This window comes from Orcinus orca, chromosome 18 (assembly GCF_937001465.1).
Source record: "Orcinus orca chromosome 18, mOrcOrc1.1, whole genome shotgun sequence".
NCBI classification, from domain to species: domain Eukaryota; kingdom Metazoa; phylum Chordata; class Mammalia; order Artiodactyla; family Delphinidae; genus Orcinus; species Orcinus orca.
The window spans coordinates 15,077,866-15,104,161 of NC_064576.1; the positions used below are offsets into that span (position 1 = coordinate 15,077,866).

General features: G+C 37.1%; 1 protein-coding gene across 5 annotated transcripts in view; it reads right to left on the reverse strand.

Moving 5' to 3' along the window:
- The window catches only part of GPR180 (G protein-coupled receptor 180), a 39,762-nt gene extending 15,710 nt beyond the window's left edge, over nt 1-24,052 (reverse strand). For 3 of the 5 annotated variants that reach the window (XR_007473021.1, XR_007473020.1, XM_049701024.1), the window contains exons 1-7: nt 23,610-23,825; nt 21,245-21,403; nt 14,711-14,911; nt 8,051-8,231; nt 7,859-7,908; nt 4,668-4,825; nt 1,307-1,498 (exon numbers count right to left, since the gene is read on the reverse strand). Coding sequence is in view for 3 of the 5 variants with exons in the window: in XM_049701024.1 (XP_049556981.1) it covers nt 1,307-1,498; nt 4,668-4,825; nt 7,859-7,908; nt 8,051-8,231; nt 14,711-14,911; nt 21,245-21,403; nt 23,610-23,808 (1,140 nt within the window). In the remaining 2 variants the exon portion in view is untranslated. The other 2 variants (XM_004273659.2, XM_049701025.1) reach the window with 2 other exon arrangements.
- Between the last annotated feature and the right edge of the window lie 2,244 nt (nt 24,053-26,296).

Here is a 26,296-nt window from a genome sequence, read left to right on the forward strand (position 1 = left end):
TGTGTTCACAATGCTACTATTTGTATAAAAGTGAAGGGAAATATAAATATATATATATTTTTGAATTTTATTTATTTTTTTATACAGCAGGTTCTTATTAGTTATCCATTTATACATATTAGTGTATATAATAATATATTTTAAATTCTCTAAAAAATAAATTAGGAATTAATAACAGTGATTATATGAGGAGGTGATAACTGCATAGATGGGAGAGAAGAAACACGTTTGCTGCTTTTTAAATACTTTTGGATGTTTGAACCTATTCAAATAGTTATATTAAAACATATAAAAATTAAAGTTTAAGAAAAAAATTTTGTACTGTTTTAAACATAGAAGAAAAGAAGAAATTTAGTTTTTAAATACCTGAGGTATATACTAACTTTTGAAACAATAAGCACTACTGTCTCTGGGAAGAATTCCAAAGTGAAATGGCATATCCTTGCCTGTTTGGTACTCAGAGGCCTGACATGGGTTCCTAGGGCTGCAGCAGCAGCTTTAAAATGCTCCACATCTGGAATAAAGAAGGAATTTGGCCCTCCTCCGTCTCAGCCTCGTTCTACTGAGACTGTCAACTAGGGTGGGCTGACCAAACTGCTTATCAGAATGGTGCTTTGAGTTGCCAAGATGATGGGTTATGGATTCTCTCAATCTGACCAAAAAAATATAACTTTCTAGGAAGGAAGGCTTCTGTAACGTTACTGACTCAACCTGTCTCCTGATCTTTTCCTTTATTAAATGGGTACAGAAAAAAATCCATTTGCCTTTAGATCTCACTAGCATAAGAAGGACACAACAAGGGGGAATGAAGTAAACATGATCTCATATGGATGACATGAAATGGCTGAAACATAGTATATACTCAGCCTCCTGGCTCCCTCTGCTTATGCTGAAGGACGGCTCTTCATAGTTTGTTATAAAACATTGCATAATTCTGGGAGTAACAGTTCATAGTCCATTAATGACTGTTTTTTGAGACATGCAAACCGTATCCTAATTTTTTTATTAAAAAAATTCTGATACTACAGAAAAAATGTAAAATCCCTATTGATAAAGAAATTATAATACAGGCAAAACGGACCTGCCAAAGATTACATGGAAACTACTGTTTCATGAGTTCTGCAAAATGGGGATAATATCATCTATATCTCATAAGTTATGAAGATTAAATGATTTGAAGCACATAGAGTACCTGGCACGTAATAAAACCTTACTAAATATTAGCATATGGTGGCTCCTTAACTTCCCAAGTAAAGCAAAATGAAGTTGATAATGTGAAGAAGTCATTTTCTAACCAAACCCATACTTTGGCAAAAGTGATATAGAACTCCCTCTTGAGTGTACTTCTTTCCACTGTGATGATCTGGTAGAGTCCACAGCCTAATGACAACGCTAGGCAAATTCTTAAAACAATTAGAAGGATCCCTGCTAAGTTGTGGTGTGAATGGTGGCTGTGAGGACTGGTATCTTCAAACTGTTCCCAAAGTAGCAAAATACTCTGTAAAAAACAATATTTAGAGAAAAAAGTCATGTCTACTTACAGTAAGGTACTTTTTTCAACTCTTTTCTATATCCCCTTAACCAGTATATAAACATTCCTAAGAGGCTCTAAGATTTATCAGACTATATAAGGTGTTGATTAATAAAGCACAAGCAGTTTTTCCTTCACTGATACCCTCAGCTGGAGAAAAGGGATTGTAATCAAACGAGACCACATGCAAGAGATAAAAAATGCTACTGTTACCAGGATTCAAGTAAGACAGCTCTAATGATGAAAATAAGTCGAAAAGATGAAGAGAATAAACATAAAACTTTCTTCTAAATCTCTTTCTTACTTCAACACCTTATTAGGAATCAAACCGTTCTGCATTCAAGCCCATTATCTCAGGATAAACTTTCAAATATCTCAGTATCTTTTGTAATCCAGAAATTAACAAGTCAGAATTGTTGATTTCAGACCTCATTCTTTTCCCACGGTAACTTCCCTGGGTAAAGGAGAGGAGATTTTCAATGTCCAACATAGCATCCAGGGCACAGTTACTTATCCTTATTTGTCTGTTCACCTTTTTTACCATATTGTTACTATCCCAGTGTAAAGCTCGCAAGTTCTTCATTAAGCTGTTCTGTTTACTGCTATTCAGTAGAAATCAGTGCCCACATTGCCTCCACCTTTACCAAACAGCAATCACTTCAATTACGATAATTTTCACCATCACACGTGTCAGTAGCCCTCTGTGCTCCCTTCATTTGCCAACTCAGCCTTCAGAATTGGGTCTTCAGTGGCTTCCAAAGAATTTAGGTCGAAACTCCATTATTAAATCCAATTTTAGGCTTTATGGGGTTTACCAGCAACCACTTCCTTTCCTCATTCTCAAATCTTCCACCCTAATTTTACTCCAGCTACCATTCTTGCTAGGTGAACTCTTTTCTCATCTTGCACACATAAATTTCCTTCTTGAAACAAAAATTAGATCTTTATTACAGAAATTCATTCCTCTACGCCAAATTATACCCGTCTGATTCCTTAACTTGCATTTCTAAACCTAACTTTTTACAACAAAGAAGTGCTATTATAGAACTACCATTTCCTGCTATGTGAGGTAATGGATATGTTAACTGGCTTGATTGTGGTGAACATTTCATAATGTATAAATATATCAAAACATCAAGTTGTATACCTTAAATCTATACAATTTCTATTTTTCAATTATAACCCAATAAAGCAAAAAAACCCCCCAAACTACTATTTCCCATGATTCACATTTTTACATATTCATACTCCCATATTTCCACATACGTATGCTAACGCAGGACCTGTGGAATACACTGTACACATTTACGTGATCTCTTGTTGCCTGTCTCGTCCCCCTAGTCTGGCTGCTGTTGAGAGTCAGGGCCATGTCTAATACATTCTTCACAAATGCTCACATAAACTCTAGGGTAGTGTTATAATGTCAATTTGTATTTGTTTATGATAATGAATTTAAATTGCAATGAAATAATGAAAATTCAATTTTTAAAACAGTTATTGAGAAATGAGAATTTAACCTGATATTAACACTACTCTCCATAAATCCTGGATCAAAAACATTAAGTTGGCAGAACTTACCCTTACTTTAATCACCCCTAATTCAGTTCTTTCTCACTAGCCCTCCCATCCTGGCATTATCTCCTTTTTAAATATCAATATCTGTGATATGGTCTCTTTCTAAATCAATCATGTAAATTCAATAAACCTTCACTCAGCACCTAAGGTACTAAAATAAGTACTAGAGGTAGATGGGCACAGGCCTTACCCTTCACTAGTGAGTTTTTCAATTTATTTAATGCATTAAAACTTAGATTATGATGTCCTTTACAGAGCCCAGATGTATATTTCATTTTCATCTATAGCTGATGGTCACAAACTCAATACAAATTTTTATGTTTATAGCTTTCTTCTGAATTTTTATAAATCCATTGTACGTAGGCATATGGAGATCCTAGAATAATGTCTATAGGTCACTATAGAGAAAAACAAAAAAAAGGCATAGAGGACTCTTCTAAAAGACCAAGTTTGTTTTTACATTTGTTTTCAAAAACAAGATCCTATTCTTTTTTATTCTATGTTTTGTTTTTTCTTTAATCTGATATTCACTTGAATTCTTTCATGTATAAAGTAGATTCTGGCCAATGAATGAATCTCAAATTCATTAACTGACTCATTTAATATTGAGTACTTACTAAGTGTTAGAAAATATGAAAGAAAGCTCTTAATTAGGAAATGAGAATCTAACTGAATATTAAATATACTGCACTGAAATAATCTGATAGGAAGCTCAGATTCAGGTAAATTACAATGGAATTCTACAATATACATATATCAGCACTCAGAAAATTAACAGGTTATTTATCTATCACTCTTTTTTTTTTTTTTTTTTTTTTTTTTGCGGTACGCAGGCCTCTCACTGTTGTGGCCTCTCCCGTTGCGGAGCACAGGCTCCAGACGCGCAGGCCGAGCGGCCATGGCTCACGGGCCTAGCTGCTCTGCGGCATGTGGGATCTTCCCAGACCAGGGCACGAACCCGCGTCCCCTGCATCGGCAGGCGGACTTTCAACCACTGCACCACCAGGGAAGCCCTCTATCACTTTTTTTTTTTTCCCATTTTTTAAAAATTGAAGTATAGGTGATTTACAATGTTGTGTTAGTTTCTGATGTACAATAAAGTAATTCAGTTACACATATATATACATATTCTTTTTCAGATTCTTTTCCATTATGGTTTATTACAGGATATTGAATATAGTTCCCAGTGCTATACAGTAGGACCCTGTTTATCTATTTTATATATAGTAGTGTGCATCTGCTAATCCCAAACTCCTAATTTATCCCTCCTTCTCCCTCTTTCCCCTTTGGTAACCATAAATTTGTTTTCTATGTCTGAGAGTCTGTTTCTGTTTTGTAGATAAATTCATTTGTGTCATATTTTAGATTCTACATATAACTGATATCATATGGTATTTGTCTTTCTCTTTCTCACTTACTTCATATATGATCTATCACTCTTTAAATTCATAGTTTAAAATGACACAAATTCCTCATGGGTCCCAGGTTTCTTGACATGAGATATGTTCAAATTTGCATTTCTCAATATTGCAAAGCAGAAACATTTAGTATCACTACTAACCTGTGTTATGACAATGAAGACAGCAATGCCAGTGGACGCAGGAGTAGAATCCCACTGGAGAGGTCTGCTCTGAGACTTCTTCATTCTGACTATTGTCCAACCCATGCATAGACTCAGAAGTAAGTATAACATTTGAATTTGGGAAGCGATGTCAAAAACTAATGGGAAATGAAAAGCAAAGTCAACTGAGTTTTCACAATACAAAGAATTTTATCCTTTTTTTTTGGTCACACTGCACAGCTTGCGGGATCTTAGTTCCCCGACCAGGGACTGAACCTGTGTCCTCAGCAGTAAAAGCATGGAGTCCTAACCACTGAACCACCATGGAATTCCCAAATTTTATCCTTTTTGCATTGCGAATATAATTATTTTATTAACCACAAAAGACAGGCATTTTAAAAAAGAAACTGATGAAATTCAATAAGAGATATTCATGTATAATAATTCTAAAGAATTAAAATTTTGCCATTAAATTTGTAAACTTTCTGAAAATAGTTAAAACAATGGCAATACTCCTATTTTTAAAAATATATATGTGTCCATATCATATCTTTATTAAGGCCAACTTTAAATCTCTTTGTGTTTCTTATTCTTCTTAGTTTTTCTAATTATAATCTATAACTCACTGCTTATGAAAAGAAACAAATTTTAAATATAACTTCTGCAATGTGGAGAATACTTCTGGGTTGTTAATTTTTTTTGGTGGCTGACCTATAATATGAAGAGTATTTTCTAAACCTATCAATAAGAAATAGCATGACAATAAAACGCAGAGCTGCTGTAACATCCAATTATGTTGGCCCTAGTGTCAAGAGTCCTGAAGACGAATGAAGCGCTCCATGCATTAGTGTGATGTGCCACCTGGTGGCCATCGCTTACACTGCAGGGGAAGCTGGCTGTGGTAGAAAAGACGCAACGAAACCGCCTGCACCCAGTTCAGTGTGACAAGAAAATAACAAGCAATAATACTTCAACTGCCATGTGTATTCATTTTAGAAGTTCTATTAACTGATTTTTTAAAAAATTATTACTTTTCCATCGGAGTGTATTTTGATGTGGATTTTGGGATAAACATGTGATCACAATTCAATAAAATAAAACTTTCTTCAAATTGCCATTTATAACTTTGATGTCTATGACTTTTATTTCTTTTATATAAAGATATTCTTAGAGAAACAGATAAAACTAGCTGTAGTATCAAACTTATATTAAAAGTTACAAGCCAAAAACTTATTAATAATAGACCTTTTCAGCTTTATTTTGCCATATTTTTCTCCAGCTCTGCCACCCAAATTAAAACCAGATACTTTACATTTATGCTTATATACTTGTAATAGCGAATTCTAATACTGAACTGTCACTACACTTTAATGATATAAAGTGTCATGGCCTTTCAGAACAAGCACAATTTTCTTACACCATAGATTTTAAATGACTGTGATGCTAATTATTTTTATTAAACATTTCACAAATACATATTCAGTTATTTAAAGAAGTTAGCCAAAGGAATATCCCTAGATAAGTTGCTAATTAGCAAAAACAAATACTGGGGAGGAGGGAACACTGGCTCATTTCTTTACATACTAAGTAATGCACATATTGATATAATACCATAACTGTGAGGGTAGGTAGACACTGCTTATCTGTTCTTGAAAAATAACTAATGTAGATAAAATACACAGATGACACAAAAACCCCATTCTGTGGAATTTGATTAAAAATCTTCATTAACCAAACCTGTTGTCAGAACTACCAAAAATGATCAACATTGATTTATTGCAGTTTTTTAAAAAAGACTTTTGCTTTTAACTTACCATGAAGATGCCAGACAGCCTAAAACACTGTTTTGAATACAGTAGACACTCACAAAACTTCAAAAGTCCTTGATTTTAGTAACAGCTTTGCTACTGATGGGTCTCTGTGTGCTTTGCCTCTTTGGACCACAATTTCTTCATCTAAAATGCATAAGCTAAATTATTTCTATGCTCTGTCCAGCTTTAAAACTCTAGGATTCTCTTAAACATCCTGAGTCATCTAAGAGAAAACAGGGGTTGAAACCAGGGTTCTAGTAATGTCAAAAAAGGAGAAGCAACTCTTGTTCATGCCCAAGAGGTAAACAGTATCCATCCTCTTCACAAGGAAAAGGAAAGGTTCTAGAAGTTTTAGAATCTTAAAATAGGCAGCAAGATCAGGATAAGTGGGTCCTGAGATGTTTATGGAGATTACCATAAGATACCCTATTAAAGAGTGAGGAGACTAGAAGAGAAATATGGAAATATAAGGAAAGTAAATCCTAGAATGTCTTCGTTTTCAGAATCTGCTTTTTTAGAGCAAATCTTAACTTGTTTTTCAGGATTGAGAATGGCATATGACCTGATGTCCCTCTAAAGTTCCCTTTAAAAAGTCATGATTATAGGAACTTTTAGTTTTTCACCTTCATATTTAATTGAAAAACTACTTCACAAAAGTTCCTCTTATAAATTAAAGAACAAAGCTGAGAGGTCAGCTCAATTACAGGTATACTCTATGGCTCTGGGTTAGAAATAGAGACAAAAGAGTCACAAAAGGGATGAAAAAGAGAAAAAAAACCTTTAGCTTTGTGGTCAGAAAATTTGGGTCTAAATCTTGGCTCTACCATTCACTAGCTGACTGACATTTGGGAACGTACTTCCTGTCACTGAGCCCAGATTCTTTATCTGCAAAATAGGGATAAGCATATCTACTTCACTGAGTTTTTATTGAGGACAAAAATGAGAGAATGTGGGAATCTCCTGGTGGTCCAGTGATTAAGACTTGGCCTTTCCAATGCAGGGGGTGCGGGTTTGATCCCTGGTCGGGGAGCTAGGATCCCGCATGCTTTGCAGCCAAAAAACCAAAACATAAAACAGAAGCAATATCGTGACAAATTCAATAAAGACTTTAAAAATGGTCCACATGAAAAAAAAAAGAGAGAATGCATATAAATATGCTCTAAAGACAATGAAGAGCTCTACACATTACCTATGACTAAGAAGAAACTAAATAGGATATGTGGAAACTAAATGTATAACCTTGTTTCCAGTTGAGCTGAATCTAACCAACCTTGGATAAAAAAACTGTATTATGACAAAAAGTAATTGACAAAAAAGGAAAACATACAAGAAGCAGACAGCAAGTTTATGTTTTAAAAAAACGCTCAGTAAGATACTCACATTCTGCCAAACTTCCCATAAAAGGTACCCCTATTCCATCTTTGGAGTAACTGAAGAATTGAAGAGGAGAATATTAGCATCAATTACAAGTGTGAAAAAAATCATTCATAATCAAAGCAAGCATAATTTTGGTGGACTAATTAGGATTAATTAGACGTAATGATGAACACAGTTTTAATGGTTTTGAGTTACCTGGAGAAATGAATGTAATTAGCAAAAGCTGAACCAGCTTGTAACAGCAATGCAGTTGTCAGAACCTTTAAAACCACGTGCATGGGTCCTCCTTTCTTAATAGCCTGCCACAATGATTGCGCATAAATGCAAGCAATCACAAAGTACACTAGGACTAGGAGGAAAAAGAACTCATGTAACCCTGTGAAGAGAAGAAAGGAACAAGCCAGTTATAGTGTTGGGTTGCTTTCAAACCTTCCCATCAGTATATTTCCAGAACTTGCTTTTTAACTGAAGTCATAGCATTTACTTTTGTGAAAGAAAAAAAAGGAAGACTGTTGAAACAAATAATTTTCTACTTTAGGATACAGTTTTAACTAAAAGAACGCAGATTAAACTGAAGTCAATCTATAAGAAATCATATTGGTCAGGGAATAAGCCCAAAGACTAACCACAAGATCATAGTTTTGGTCGAAACAGTAAATTAAAACAATGATTTCAGCATTCAGTTAGATATGCTTTTTTACCCCCCAAAGTGGATTTCTTTTATAAGACGTTTAAAAATAGATTTAGTCAGTCAATAAGAGTTTTATATACCCTGACAATGATTCTCAAAGTGTGAGCCCTGTGCCAGCAGCACCATCAGTACGGAAGTAGTTAGAAAGGCAGATTCTTGGGACTCAACCCATATCTACTGAATCAGAGATTCTGGGAGTGGGACCCAGCATTCTGGTTTTAATAAGTCCTTCAGTGATTCTGATACAGCTAAATCCTAAGAACCAAGCCCTGGAATGTATCATAACCTTAAATTCCCATTTGGACAAAGCGTCAAAATACCTGTCACGACCAGCCCTCCTTCTGAAGTAAATGGCATTCAGCTCTGTCAAAGAGGAAAACCTATGGAGACCATGGGACTCCACTCCACAGGTGACTGAAACTGAAACACCTGACCAAGTGGCTACCAATCCAAAGACTAGTCACTGGCCAGCAGCATCACTTGGTTCTCAGATACGAAGCCAGTCATGTTCTCTTGGGACATCAAACCACAAAACATAGAAAGGATGAGGCAAGAGAAACTGGAGTTGAAAAGAGCTGATGATGGAGCAGGCCAAAGGAGTCAAACCAGGCCATGATGAAACCAAAATTCTGGGCAAGCAGAAATTTTGAATGAGCAGAGGGAGCTGGTTGGTAGAGACAAGAACAGAGCATAGGAATGTGCAGATTTTATATTAAAAATGGTCCCAGTCATTAAGCAGCCTCCAGTTTCTACCAGCAGCTTTTCAGTAGTCTTCACACATCCTCAAGATAAACACCCCTTTTTCTGTGTTACCTGGAATCTTTTGACTATGTCTTCATTTTTCGGAAATTTCAGAAAATTTTATAACGAACCAGGGGCCAGCTTTGAGTTTAATGGCTTACATTTACTTGGTTACATCTAAACCTAGTCCCTAATATTAGGGCTTTTATATTCTATCTAAGTAACACTGGATATCGTGACAGTGGCTGTAGCTGTCTCCATTGAATCTGTGTATGAACGTCTAAACTGTACTCACTTCCATTCCAACTGTGACCCCTGAATCTGCTCTGGCTTCCCATGTGGGATAAACTCCAAACAACATGCAGAGAAGGGAATATTTACATTGTGTGGAAAATAATTTTAGAAAAGTAATCCTGAAGATGCAAACAGTAGGAAAAATACTCAATAAACAGTTCAATCTCAATCATGTTTTTGGCGTTGTTAGGAGAAAGAGAGAGAGAGAGAAAGAAGTATTTCAGCCACTGGGTGTCTCTCTTGCTCTACGTACATAAATGTTGATGGTCCACTTCTCTAGTCTAGGTGAGAAAGTATGTTTAGACTTCAGGAAGAGGATATCAAATAACAGAATGGGCATATTTTCTTTTAAAATTCCTGAGATAGAGGCGTATTCTAGCTTTAGAAATAATGGGACAATAAACCTGGGATTGTTATAGTAATGGAACAAGGCAGAAAATAAGCTAAACATATTATAACTGTGTGTCAGTAAAAGTATGCTATCCTGTGTTCTGAATCTGTTTTTACCTTTTCTTCTTAGTATAAAGATTTAAATATGGCATTCTATTTAAATTTTTATTTATTTATAATACTTCACAAAATATTCATTACAAGATAAGGTTTCAGACGCTATTAGCTTAGAAATGCACCATGAAAAGAAAATCCCAGACTATTTATTGAGAACCGGAATAATATAGGAGGAAGGGACTTTTGAAAATAAGACACATGTCACTAGCAAAAAATGTTTTAGGATTATTCAAGATTAAATGTATCTACCATAAAAAGCTAACACGGTAACCAAGAAATTATTTCATTGAGATAATATATTAAATAATTTGAACTAGGACATTTGTCCTACACTTTGCTCATTGCATTGTGCATAAATTATTCCTACGTTGACCCTGATACTTTAAAGATAAAACTCTGGGTCTGCACTCAAGTGTTCTTTTAAATAAACCACCTCTAGGGAAAAAAGTCTGTTGTTTTTTTTTTTCTCTTCAATCAACTTTACTTTTGTTCTGCCACCATCCTTCACAGGAAAGTAATCTACGTTCACCTTGAAATTAAAATCTAATTTTAAAACAGGTGGAGGGCTTCCCTGGTGGCGCAGTGGTTGAGAGTCCGCCTGCCAAAGCAGGGGACACGGGTTCGCGCCCCAGTCCGGGAAGATCCCACATGCCACGGAGCGGCTGGGCCCGTGAGCCATGGCCGCTGAGCCTGCGCGTCTGGAGCCTGTGCTCCGCAACGGGAGAGGCCACAACAGTGAGAGGCCTGCGTATCGCAAAAAAAAAAACAACACACAAAAAAAACAGGTGGATACTAGGTATTAACACTTACATATACACAAAAGAAGAAAAACACTCTTAAATGAGCATGCAGTAGGTGACAAACACTTATGTTATAAGGGAATGAGCAGATTTTAAGGCAAACTTAACTGGAAACACTGGCAAAATTCAGTAGGAAGAAAACTCCCAGGGCAGCTTTAAAAATATTCAGTTCCGGCTAAATGATGGGAGATGGGAGAAAACAGGGTAAGAAAAGGAGAGAGTCAATGGGTCATGAGGCAGCCCCTGGAACACTCTCGCCTACCTGTGATGCTTGTTGTCTCAGAACCCCAATGTCCATCCTACCCTCAAGGGTCTCAAGATAAATCCTGATTAGTCTAAACCAATTAGAGAAATTCCAATATTCCCCTTTCCCAAAGAGGTAAACCTAACCCTTTACTTCGACATGTTGGTTTACCCTTATCACCTTTCTGACACCTTCACTTACATTTCTCTTATGATGTTAGACAACAAGGTCACGTGTCGAGTTCTGGCCAATGAAATAAGGGAGCTTCTGGGAAAGGTTTCCTTGCTCTTAAAAAAGAGACATTGAATTTTGCAATTGCCTAGATGTACGGCCCAGACTGCTGCAGTTAACTTTGAATATGAGGGAGCTGACAAAGCTGACAGTCAGAGGATAACAGAGTAGGATAATGTTAAATAAACTACCCTGAAGAAGCCTCAGAAATTATTGTTATGTAAGAGAATTAATTTCCTTATTGTCTATACCACTTGCATTAGAGTTTTCTGTTACTTTAAGTTACAGAGCCAAAGGTAAGATCCAACCCATTATCTTTCAGGATAACGGAGGAGAAAAGGGAACAAGAGAAAATAATAAACATATCTGGAATCTTCAGAACAGTGAGATGGCAGGTGTGACAGAGCCTGTAATACCATTCCAATGAAAACCAGTCTACTTTAGACAATAATGATTCTGAGTACTTCTTCTTTTGGTCTCTACCAATCACAAATACAGTTAACAAGGATTCTAAGTTTTTAAGAGGTAGTTTTATTTTATTCTACCTTGAAGCATGATATTCCTATGTAGTATTTTGTCAAGTAGCATCAAACTTGCCTTAGTCTACATTCAAAAAAAACCCCTCCAAAACAAAAAAACCTAAGTCTGTAAAATACAGGACTAACTAAAGTCTCGTAGATATAAAATACATAGTTGGTTTGAAAGAAAACAAACTGTAAGATTTAACCAGAGTAGCATATAACATTAATTGTAGCTTTCTGCACCAGGTTATTCTAATTCAAACCTCTAAGATACATGCTTTAGCAGTCAATTCTCAGTAAAAAGCATAGCAAATCAATTTTCTCTACTTAGGGCAGAAAATTAGTCAAATGAGGAAAAGTTTCTAAAATGAACTAACTGGGAATTATTCCCTGGAAACAAATTCTATACCTGAGGCTACAGAATAGGAAGAATCCCTCTTAAGGCTCTACGTTGAAACCAGCACATTACCAAAACAATGTGGAATATGGACTTTTAGCTAAGTGCTTCTGCACATTAGAATCAACTCCAGAGCTTTGACCAACTACAAGTGCCTGGCTTCCACTCCAAAACCAAGTCTCTCTCTCAGTCTCTGGGGGTGGACATCTGTATTTTTTCCAAAGCTCTCCACATGCATACACAGTGACAGGTTGAGAACCACCGATTTAGACTTCAATGTAGAATTAATCATATTTTAAGGCATTTAAATAATAAAATGATGTGATCCTTGGAAATTATGCCAGACATCTAGCAATGAATACTTCTGAGTACTTATGGCACTTTTTAATAATCAATCCCTACAGATTAGCCTTGCACAGAATCCCATGCTTAATGAAAATCCATGTTATAGTGAAATTTCTTCCCTCATTTAAAGACTCTTGGTGACATGACCAAAGTAACTCTCCCCATTCTAGTATAAGAAAGACAGATTTTAGACATACTCTAAGTATCAAATCAAAATCAGTCACAGGAGAAGACAGGTCAAAAGGAGTCAGGACTAAGAACTGAGTCAGAATGGTTAGTGGGAACCCTAAAGAAAAAGCTAGCCATAATTCAGGGTGTTGAAAAAAACACTAGAAGACATGGGCAAGGTTCAGGATGAGCCAGGGTAAGGACTGACATTCAGTACTCCAAGCACCACACAGGGCACAAATGTCATTGCTTTATGGCCTACGGTCTAAGTTCAGATATCAAACTGGGAATGCGGAAAGAGTCCAGAAATGAGAGCCTAATAAGGAGGCAAGAAAAAGAATATCAGGATCCAGTGAGTCTCATGGATCCATACAATAAACAAAACCACCTCGAGCCTCCACTCTCCTGCCTGAAGGCAGGAGGGGGAAGGGCTACCAGATGTGGACTCCACTAGAGGCAGTAGGGTTTGCATGTACAGCGACTACAGAAGAGCATTACTTCCTGCTGAAGCCTGACCAGTCCTAAAGATAAGTGTCATATGAAATAATGAAGCCTTATAGTTAAAAGAAATCTTAAAAGCAAGTTAATCCAACCACCCATCCAATGCTATCACTAGACCTGGGTTTCATCAATGCCTTTCCAAACTATGTAAAATAAATGTCAATATCTCTTACTAAGATAAAAGAAATGGTAGGACAGAATTAACTTTCAATAATGATCTACATTGATCCAAAATAGTATCAAGTGAAATTTAACCTTTACATTCATTTGCACTCAAAAACAATTATGTCATTTCCTTCACAGTAAAGACTTTTTTTTTTTTTTTTTTTAGTAAAGACTTTTAGAATGAATTATTTTTAAATGTTTAGGACCCCATTCTGTCACTATGTAAGTATTTTCTCAAACTAAAGGATATTTTTAAAAAAGTTTCTTTCTTCATACATTAAGTCACTTGTGACTTATTGTTTATAACACAAGCTCCTTGAGTTGCTTTTCTAGCTGTGGCAATTTACACTTTGAGCTTAACAACTGGTTTAGTCTAATGTGGCCTCAACTCCTGGCCTACCTCCACCCACTCACCTTGATGGCAAATGTAATGCAATGGGATTGAACTTTTCTCTAAGCAGACTAACTCTTCCAAGTGGGTAATGAACTCATGAAGAGGTAAACACCTAACCCTTTTTTTTTGACAGATGGCCTAGAGATTTTAGTTTTCATTCTGACATGTTAATTTACAAATCCATAATATTTTATAGCATGTCCACCATTAATCACAAGAAGTCATTCATTTCTGTTTGGGCTAGGAATTCACTTCAGTAGGGCAGAACATAAAATTTTGTCAACCTAAAATTTTGATGAAATATTTTATGGGAGTAGATTTAATTTTGGAAAGTTTTATCAATTTTGATCATTTCAAAAATGGTTGCAATCTCCAATAAAGGCAACCCCTAAATATGTTCAAACAACCTAGTAAAGGACAGCTATACAAAGTAGTGGAGTTTCTATCTCACTTAATCACTGGGTTACTAATTTAGACTGCTCAGTTTCTTAACATTTTTCTGTTTATAAAAATAAAGCTTGCTTATCATAAAAACAAAAAGATTTAGAATGTAGAAACTGAAAATTATCCATAATTCTACCACCCAAAATATGGAAACAATCTGTTACTATTCTTGTACTTCTGTTTATTCTCCGCATTTTTTAACACACTTGAAACCATACAATACAAAATTTCCAGTTCTGCTTTAAAACTTAATAGTACAGCTGTTACAATTCTATAAGATTTATTTAACCATTTGTCTACTGTTGGACACAAGTTGTTTTTAATTTTCAGTATTCTAAAAACACAACATGAAGATACTTGTGCATAAATCTTTTTCTGTATTTAGGATATATATTTAAATACATATTCTTACCAGATTCTCCAGCACTGAAATGATCAAATGGATTCCCTTCAGCATCCGGGTTTAGTAACATCATTTCAAATGGGATATCTTCCACCTGAGAATTCTCATTGTCCTCTTTGCACGTATACTTGTCTGCATAGAACACGTGCCACATTTGTGGATATGGAATCTGAGACACTGTCAGATTATGTTCAGTCTGATTCATGGCTACTTTAAAGAGAAAAAAAATAGCACTTTCAAAGCAAAATTCTCAAATGTATTCATTGTTTTAGTCACATAATCAATTTGAAATGAGAATTCTTTCGTTTAGTTCTTATTGTCTCAGTAGTCCAAGCCCTGATGTAGTATTGGAATAAGTTCTGTAAGTCATAAAGCAGGTAAAAATAATGTATTTTAACCAACCAAAGGAATCACTATAAAAGTTCTATGAGATACCACAAATGACTAGAATAGTTTCACTGAAACTCTGAATTTCAATTTTAAGTATTTTCAAAGTTTTCAAGTGAGTTAGCAACACTAAACATTTTTTTGTTGTGGTGGTAAAATGTACACAATACAGAAGTTACCATTTTAACCATTTTTAAGTGTACAGTTCTGTATTAAGTATATGCACAATGCTGTGTAGCCATCACAGTAACATTTCTGAAAATTACTTGAGTTAAATTTAAAATGGAGCATTCAACTTTGGAAATTATTATATCTAAAAACTATGACTGACAAACACCTTCAAAAGATTTCCCAAAATCTCTTCCTGATTTGTTATTCTTTAAAAAGGTACTAAAAGTCGAAAAATAGAAGTTACAGGAATATGAGTTGTTATACTGGGTCACATCTATATAGTGTGTTGGGCTGGGGTGGGAACTCATGAATGTTGGCCTCACACAGACCTGTGCTTGCATCCTGGCTCCAATACTTACCTTCTATATGACTTTGGGCAAGTTACATAAGCAATGACACTTTCTTCATCTGTAAAATGAAGATAATACAGCAAAGAGCTGATGCAAGGACTAAGTTATATGAGTCACTTAACATGGTATCTGTCATATAGTAGTTGCTGAATAAAGGTTAATTGTCCTTTTCCTTTCTTTAAAATATGGTGATTATACCAATAAGTGGTTCTCAATCCAGGGTAATGCTACTCCTCGGCAGGGCATTTGAAAATGCGTAGGGACAGTTCTGTCGTCACAGCAATTGTTCTCAACTTCAAGATACTTGAAGCGGGGCTGTGCTAAACCTCATACAATCCAAGCTTACGTGACAAAGACCCGTTCTGCCCAAAATGCCAGTAGCACCCCCTTTGAGAAACACTAAATGATGTCTAAGATCCCTTCTCAATCTAAAACTATGATTCTGACCCAAGAGAAACTCACTACTACCCTGAATGTTGTAGGAAAGTGGCGTCTCAAACACTATGTGTAATAAAGACAATGGAAGAGTCAGAGAAGCAAGTCTTACGAATCATATTCATTACTTAACCTCTCTAAATTTCTTTCTTCAGTAGTAAACTTAAGATACTTGCCCTATCTGACTCAGAGTTCTTGTGAGGAGCAAATGAGACAGTATATGAAAGTCCTATGTGGAGAGTCTGATTCTCTATAAAGTAGAGTATTCTTAAAATATATGATTATGTTGGGTGCAATTCCCAAGTCTAGATTGCCCCCACTGCATGCCAGTCAGTCTTGATCTTTTCCTCAACTGAAAAAATGAAACTTTTTAATAAATAAAATACATTTCTTGAGATAACTGGAAATTTGTATATGGAAGAGATTTTAGAGGTTATTATGAAATTATTCATTTTCTTAGATGCAGTAATGGTATTGTTATGGTAATGGTTATGGAGAAGAATGTCCTTACTCTTATAAGATGTATGCTGAAATACGGTGAACTGCTCAAGGCACCCATAGCTTATTTTCATTTCAGTTAAAAACAAAAATCACACACATACAAACATAAAGCAAATATAACAAAATAGTATTGATAAAATTATTAAATCTAAGCCAAGGATATACAGATGTTGGTTGTACTATGCTTTCAACTTGTATGTATAATTGAAAATTTTCCTAATAAAAAGTTGGAGAAATATTATTTATACGTTGTCTTTATAAATGAGATACAGATTTATCTTGTCAGAATTCAAATTTTGAGGACTTAAACTTTACATTTGGGAATTTCATTAATAGTAGTTAAACTGGACAAGATGATTTTGTTAAGAATACCACAGCATTGTTTTTTTGGATAGCTTAATTTAGCTGACATTTATACTGTTTTTCTTACTGCACAGCTTCTAGAAAAAAGTAGCAAAGACTCTAGTTTCTCTAGTTTCTGTTAAATTGATGACCTTTAATAAGAATTCAATATATGATCAATAGCAGCTCAGAAATAAGGCTTTTCAAATGTGCAGCTCAAAATTATGTAATCTGGACTTCATTATACAAAGGCTTTGCTGTGTTGAGGTTTTATCACTTGCACTTTTTCTCTTAGATAAAACAATATAAAAATTTAATCATTATATTTTCACCAATACACTTTTTGATGTTTCATTTTAAATTATGTAGATCTACATCAAATAAAAACAAAAGTGTGCTTCATAAAGTGATATTGGCCTCAGTTTTTGTCTTGCTGCCTTTTTCAGTACGCCTAGGAAATAAGCCTCTTGACAAAACTGCATGTTCATTGTTTTTGAAACAAAAGACTACAGCACAGCACGCTTACTGTATGCTGATATAATGAGTACCTCAAATATTAACAAAACTTGAATTGCAGAGAATGGTGTTGAAAGGCTAATCGCCCAATAATATTATAGAGGAAATGAATACTGTTAACAAAATTAACCAGAATAATAAAATACTAACACCTTTAAGCGATTTATACAATATACCAAATGTACAAGAGGAAATATATGCATATGATGTAAAAAGATAATACTGAAAATGTTTTATATACAAAGTTACATTTAATGCTTATAATCTGACAGCAAATTTTTTTGCATATAAACTCATCATTTTCTGTGCATTTAAATATCTTCTTTGTTTGCTTTAAAAACCTACAAAATAGTTTTTATCATTTAATAAAATCTGATGTTTTATGAATTACTGAAAGAGAAAAAAGCAAAAAGTAAGACTGAAAAATAATTTCTCAAATATTAATTTGGGAGAATGTATAATCACAAGCAACATTCAACACTGAGATTTTTCAAATCTACTGATCTTTTCATAGTTTACAGCAGCAATAAGGTTTTACATAGGAGTTAGGCATAGTTAATGGGCTCATCACCAAGTAGGTGAAAGGCTATTAATTCTTAAAAGTCTCATTAATGGTCAGGAAATGAGAATTATTTCTATAAGGAATTATTTTCAAATATGTGATACTACTACACTGTCATGAATTTAAGGATATGCTTTTTGTTTCAATGCATCAAAGCTTCTAAATAACAATATACTATAAATATGAAAATAATATATAAAAGTTGGAGAATACAGATTTTGTTAAGACTTGGCTTTTGTTAAGGGAAAAAGAACTGATTACATATGTAGAAAGTGATATATATGTCATTAGTACTCAATTTATTTCAGACCTCCAAATTTAACAAAAAATCTTCATTCCTCAAAAATTCCAGTTTCCTGAGATCTTCCGTTCCAACAATTCCAAAGAATACCCTTGCACTTAAGAGTAGGGAAGAGGAAGGGAAAACAGAAAAAGAAACAACAGCAAGAGGTTTTATAAATTATAGCTCTCTACATATGCAACTCCACCTAAAGAGTCATAATTAGAATCACAGCATTTTAGGACTTTTAGGAAGCTTAGAGAAAACTAGTCCAACTTCCTTGTTATACAGATAGGTGAAGTGCAGCTCAAAGATAACAAGATCTTATTACAAGTTACTAGCAGTGATTCTCAAGTTTAGCTGTCGTTGCAACGCAGCAAGTCTCTCTATATACGTAAGTTCTGTGACTGAAGGTATTTGACTGATTAAAAAAAATTATGTTTTTGCAAGCGTATATAGTATATGGTATAATACTGATCATGTAATATAAGAAAACAAATCGATTCCTATAGCTCAAAGCTTTAAACTGTCTGGTAAGTTACTATTTCATTTAATTTCACTTTATTTTATTTGGCTGCGCCGGGTCTTAGTTGCGGCACTTGGGATCTTCCTTGACGCATGTGGGATCTTTAGTTGCTGTGTGCAGGCTTCTATCTAGTTGTGGCCTGTGGGTTTTCTTTCTCTAGTTGTGGTGCGCAGCCTCAAGAGCACGTGGGCTCTGTAGTTGAGGCACGCGAGCCTCTAGTTGAGGCGCTCGGCCTCGGTAGTTGTGGCATGCGGGCTTAGTTGCCCCGCAGCATGTGGGATCTTAGTTCCCCGACCAGGGATCGAACCCACGTCCCCTGCATTGGAAGGTGGATTCTTTACCACTGGACCACCAGGGAAGTCCCTGATAAGTTTTTAATAGAGAAAGAAAAAGACTTTGAGGTGCGAAGTACAAAGCAAATGACCTACTAACCAAAAACCCCTCAAGCACTAAGTTCCATGACAATTCATCCTACAAATACTAAGTCAATGCTTAACTGAGCACTAGTGTATCATAAATTCTCACTCATAGTACCATGTAACTAACATTCATAGTCCTTATCACAATAGCAGTTTCACACTTATTCACAGTGAACTTATTTATACCCTCAGCAGCCTTAAGGACTGTGAGAGTGTCAGTATTTTGGTCCCTTGATGTATCACTAGTGCCTAGCATAGTACTGGAAGTGCTGTGAATGAATGAATGAATGAATAGACCAAAAGAGCCCTGCTGCTCTCACTGATTGATTTTATAACAAATAAATAAAATGTAAACTTGTAACTAAAATAAATGCTGTGGAGAACAACAGGCTCTAAAAACTCAAGTGTTAGTGGATGGACGAGCCAGAGAGGGGAAGGAAGAAAAAGCAGAGGAAAAGCCTGTGCAAAGGCCCAGGGTGGCAATCAAAGAACACCTGCACTACAAATAAAATGAGGCCCAACGGGGCAGTGCTGTGAGATGAAGCTGGGGTCGGGGGTAAGCAACAGCCAGACTCGGACGGCTCTGCTGATCAGATTAAGGAGGGCCGCCTTTGTCCCAGAGCAGTAGGAACCCACGGAAGTACTGAAGGGCCTGGTGAGGATGCCAATGTGACATGATCAAACCTGCCATTCAGAAAAATCACTCTGATTCCAGAGGGGGACCGGCATAGCTGCAGTGGCCAGGTAGGAGCTACTGCAATAGTACAGGCGAGAGATTACGGCAGCCTGGAATAACATGGTGGGGTTAGAGATGAAGAAAAGTAGATGAAATCAAGAGATACTGAGAGGTAACTTACGAAACAAGAAGGGGATAACTGGGAACAGAAGGCTAGAACATTTTATACATATGTGCAACACCTAGATGATTAAATTGGGGTAGAAAGGAAAAGAGAATTGATAATGAGCATTTGTATGAATTTCCCAGATAAGTTCTAAAATTCAGGGTTGAGGTGAATAACTTTATGTAACTGTCTTTGATATCTGAATCCAGTCATTCAGGCTTCTTCAGCATACTGTCAATGTCATCTCACAAACCTAGACAAAAGATCCCCACAACGGGTGGCAATGACTGGGGACTTGTACTCTTATCCCTACTCAGGTTATGAGGGAACCAGACAGCTGCTAAGACTAAGACTGGATGTTTAGAAATGGCAGTGCTTTACTGACTAGACTGAAAGAAGAGTCAGAGACTCGTCATTACGCAGAACATGGTAGGGGAAATACAGGGGGGAAAGGGAAGAGGGATAATTCCTATTTTTTTCTCATGGATGTCTCATATTCCTAATTAACAACCAGTTAACTTCCAAGGGGTAAAATGGGTAGCATGGCATATGCTCTTCATGTCTATATTAAAAAGATCTGCACTCACTCTGGATGGCAAACACCCTAATGCATGGGACAGTGTTGATGAGAATGGAACAGCTCAAGAATTCAGGCAACTAGAATAATAAAAGTAGAGCCTCTCCAGAGGCAAACCTAGAGGTTTATAAATGATGTGGGGCTGGTATATTCTAAAATGACACATTGTGTCACCATATGACTTGGTCCCAAGTCCCAATAACATGTTGCAAAACAGCATCACTTGGGCTAAATTATACAATTAACTGAGATAATGCAAGCTTAGTGTTTAGCTCAGTGCTACCAGACAATAAGCATTCAACAAATGTTATCATTCACTCCATGCTGCCACTTGGTCAAAATATATCTGCCATATTGGTATGAATTATGTGACCTGTGAGAAGTCTGAATGTAGGAACGTACACCTTTATAAATTATCTGGATATTTTTTCAAATATTTTGAATAAGAGGGGAAAAAGGCATTCTATCTTTTGATCAAGGAAAAGATTAGTTTCCTTAAACTTTAGCTTAAAATGTACTCAACAGAGTGTGATATGTGCTGTGCCATGAAACATCTAGATATGTAAATACTATACTCCCGACATTAAGGAAGAAAAATATATACATAACGATCAAAGAAAAAAGGATATACTCACTTGTCAACTGAGCTTTGGATAATTTTTCACTACAACTATAACCGTGACCGCTTTCCTGCAGCTTTAGCCATTCCTGGGCTTGGAACAGGTAGAGTTTAGCTTCCTTTCCAATGGCTACTGCTATGTCATTGATTCTGACGCAGAGAAGAGCATGGTCACCTGGACATTAGAACAAAAATTATCAACTAGTTTGGTCTTGTATGGGACTGAGACGGTAGGACAATTCAATACCTCTATGTATCAAAATGGGAATTAAAAGAGCACAGTTTTTCTGAAATCTCATTTTAGCTAGGTAGGTCACATTAGAATGACCATCCCATTCAGATGTAAGTCAAGAGATTATTCACATTAATTATCCAAAACAATGTGTGGTGTTTCCTTATACTTCAGCTGATAACGCATGGTTTTTCACTGAATAAACAGCCACTTCTGTATGTAGACATTCACTGTGATAGAATTTTGCCTCATTTTACAACCACTCCACATCTTTAACACTTGCCTATAAACTATCCATAGAAATTTCCTGCCAAAATTTCTTTTGTTTTTTAATATAACATGGCTGTTAATATTTAATTATTTTTTAATATAAAAAACAAAAACATCTTATAGCAAGAAAGGTTAAATAAATGAGTTTTGGGGTAGACCTGATACAAAATTTGACATCTGTGACTTTTACAAAGGAATTTTCAGAACAATATATGTTGTAAGACAACTATAGAATGAGCCTTGTTGCATACAGCAACTACATTTAAGGCCCAGGAGAGAAACAGCAAAAAGTAGTTGCCTCTAGGGAAAGGGACTCTGGGTGAGGAGAAGGAAAACAGGGCTGTTTTTTCATCTGAAGATCTTTTTATTCTCCTGTTTCTGTTGTTTTTACTATTATCACTTTGACTAAACATTTTAAATAAATTTAAAGTTATAGTATGTATCAAAAACCGTCTAAGTCTCTGATATAAACTAATTACGTTATAAATTATCAACAGCCTTAAAAGTGACTCTAAGGCCCTATTAACATCTTAAATCACATTCTGAATTAGAGTTCATATTTCAGTACTGTATGGTCTTAGTATATTATTTTCCTGAATTCGAATTCACGGAAAATTGGTAATAGTAAAATACACACACACAAAAGATAGAAAGTGTGTATGTTAATATACTTGGAACACTCTATTCCTCAATCTTACCTGAGAAATCTGGATTTACTACATGTTTCTCCTCTATGTTTATCAGGTAATCACCATGAAATATCAGGGTTGTCTAAACCTGTCTGGGAGTCACGAGTAATAAGCCGCGTCACAGCTTCCATACATGCCAGATTTTCTGGTAGTGTCCAGACTGTACCATTTATTGTAGTGACATTACTATCACTGTCAATAGTCAAAGTATAGTTACAGCCAGTTGATTAAGTAACTGAAAATGTTACCTAAAAAACTAATAAAACCCTCGAGTTTCTTCTTCATTCACCCAAGGTCTACTCCACAATAGATTTTGTTAAATGGATTGCATCTCCTTTTCTCAGTTATTTTTAAAACTTCAGATTAAAAATAATAAAGTTTCCCTTCCCTTCACACCAACAATTCTGTAATTCAATACTTTCAATTTCTTTCCCAACCAATTAGCTTCCTGTTTTTATTATCTTCTTCTAAGAATCCTCTCTAGGACAGTATTGTGATCTTGCATCTTTTAATGCTAAAGACTCTATGAATCAAGGATCCTAACCTCATCAAAGCAAATAATTATTTGAGATATAGTAGTAGTCAAATTAAGTAGTATATACCAAGAAAAACATTCAAATTTTGAGAGTGCAAATAAATAAGGCAAAAATTAGAAGGAATGCAGATTCATTCATTGAAGAATTATGGATTTTTGAGGGAGACCAGAAGGGAAGAATCGAATGCAATCTCATTCAGAAGGGCCACAGAGGATACAAATTATGAAGCTTCCAGGATACACTTGCACGCATTTCTGTAAAGTTAATTCTAGCCCTCGTGGTCCACAGTAAAGCTACTCCTTTCGTAGGGAGGTAACCAAACTGTCCCAGCAATTGTGACAACTAGATTATCAGGTGCTTTTGGGGGAGGGGTGGGTGATTCCAAAACCTCTCTGCTGCAAGTAGGTTTTAGCAAACTGATCTTAAGACAAAAAGAACAAAACCCAGGAAATCTAAGTTCTGGGACTTCACGAATTACGGTGCCTTAGTGTATACAATCAGGCTGAGAACGGAGCGAGCAAAGGATGCTTCTTTAAGCGAAGGATCTCGAAACTGGCAGCAGGAGAGTCATCAGCACATTCGTTAGGACAGGGAGGAAAGGGGAAACGGTCTTTTAGGTGCAGAATACAGCCACCAACCGGGGGAAGTGCTTACAAGGATCTGGGGAGCAGCAACACAGGGGCTGGCCATAAACGCATCCCACGATTCCGGGAAGCTGCGATGGGGGCGGCTGCCGGCCACGCGGGAAGCGCAGGTGAGCTGGGTGAAGTCCCCAGCCTCGCCGCCGCCGGCTCCCGGCTCCCCACGCGAGGCGGGGAGGGAGGGGCCGCAGGATGGGCCCACGAGCCTTCATCCCTCTCCCCGCCCCCGCACCTACCGTGGAACTCGAAGTGCCCGATGCTCTGGCCTTGAGCGTCTCGGGCCGCGGCGCTGCTGAAGCTGCCTCGCAGCGTCTTACCCTGGCTGCCGGGTGGCCACCAGCAGCAAGTGAAGGCCACCGCCAGCAGCCGCAGTCCCCCCATCCCCGCCTCCTGCTCGGCACTCACACCCCTGCCCCTAACCGCCCGTGGCCGCGGCCCCACGTCTACAGCTTGAGATGGGGAGGTGAGGGGAGAGGGACCGGCGTCGCGGGCCCGCCCCCGGGGGCCTAACAGCCAATGAGGGGGCCCCTCCACCACGAGCCAAGGATACCCACCAATCAGAGGCTGAAATGGGCGGGACTGCAGATCTGCAAGTCCCATCAGTCCCCGGCCTTTTGGCTAGTTCCCGCCTTTTTTATGGAGACTCAGGAAGATGTTGCTTCAGGTTACGGAAAAATTATTACCCTCCTCTCCTCCGCGCGCGTGGTGCCATTGCGCATGCGCGGACGCGCGGAACGTACCCGAAAGGTTTCCAGGGATGTGTGGGATACGAAAAGGACTAAGAAACACGCAACAGCAACGTTTCTGGTGGGGCGAGGAATACTTCAGCAAAGAAAGCCCTACGTGCCCATGTAACGTACTGGACGTTTCCAATTTAATGTCTCAAAAGCACCTAACTGCCCCTGTCCATTTAACGCCTGGCCTCTCGGCACCTTCAACCGACTTTTTCCTCCTAGGTTTCCTGTCTTCTTGAGCTATGCCATCATCCAACAGACCAGACAGCTGAAAATTATAGCGACACCGCCCCCGCCCCTTACCACCACCCCTCATACCTCTACATCCAATTAATTCAATGAAACAAGTTTATTAGCGCCTCTTCTGGACGGTTAGGTTAGGAAGTGCCAGCCACTATTCTATGCAGGCCACCATCTTACCATTATTTACTTGGCCTATGGCAACTAACCTGGCAACAGTCAATTTTCCTGAGGTGGTTACACACAGTCTATCTCTAGCCTAGTACCACAGAAAGCTTTGGGAAGTGCAGTATGACTGTATCGCTTTCCTTCAAAGTCTCTCAGTTGTCTTAGGACGTAACCCAAACTCTTCAGAATATGACTTTCAAGTCTCTCGAATTTGTATCTCTCAACAGTTGATGTCCATCCTTACTGAGCCACTGTCAGTTTGCTAAACACACTCCAAGTTCTCCCCTCTGGGCCTATAGCACTTGCAGATTCCTCCTGCTGGAATACTTCACATATTCTACCATTCAGCCTCCATTTCATCTCCTTTTCCTACTTTACTTTCCCAAGGCACGGTAAGAAGCCTTTCTCAAACCCTCACATCTGTGTTAGATACCCCTGGTACCAGAATCCCTTACTGCCCTACCAGGGCAGTTACCACACTATTTTGTAAATGTCTATTGATTTATCTGAATCCCTTACTATATGGTAAGCTCCAGCTGGTCAGAGACTATGTCTGTCTTGATGAGAACAGAAGCTCAAAAATCATTTCATGAATAAATGTATATAAATTATTTTCATTTGACAACAAGCTTTTATTACATATAATCAAGTTCTCACAACAGACCTCATCATTTAGAAAAAGAAATCTTGAGGGAACATTTCATATATACCCAGAGTTTTCTATATCTCTGGATGACCAGGAATAAACTGGAGATATTAATATATGAGATTTTTATTTATTAAAATATTTATTAAAATATTTTATTTTTAATTATAAAAGTAATTCATGCAGCTTAGAAAAAAATTCACAGTCAAAAAAGTACGGGGAAAAAAAAGTATGAAGTAAAAATTGAAGTCCTCATTTCCTTCTTTCCCTGCTCATACGGATACCCAAAGGTAACTCCTTGTTAATAGTTTAGGGTGGATCCTTTAAGATGTGTATTTACAAATTATGTGGTGTTTGCAAACCAAGGACAGGAATAAAATTGGTCCTGAAAAAAGTCTGAACATTGGCCTTGAATACTGTCAATATTTCTTCTTCTCTTTCTTCTCTTCATAATCAACTTTGTTTTTCTCTCTCACTGAAGACAGGCTTCTTCTCTTTTTTTTTTTTTTTTTTTGCGGTACGCGGGCCTCTCACTGTTGTGGCCTCTCCCGCTGCGGAGCACAGGCTCCGGACACACAGGCCCAGCCATGGCGCACGGGCCCAGTTGCTCCGCGGCATGCGGGATCTTGCCGGACCGGGGCACAGAACCCGCGTCCCTTGCATCGGCAGGCGGACTCTCAACCACTGCGCCACCAGGGAAGCCCCCAAAACAGGCTTCTTGATTCCCCGTTTCATTTGAATGAGTATAGCTACCAACAAGTTGCAAATGTTTATAGGTCCTCAGAGTTCAAGAAGAGCAACCACATCACACTATGCTAAAACCTCAGTCCAATTCCAAATCCCAGGAAGAGGATTCAGTTAGCCTATGGTGAGTCAGATGCACATCCTGTGGTCTGCCTGGGTGGGTCAACT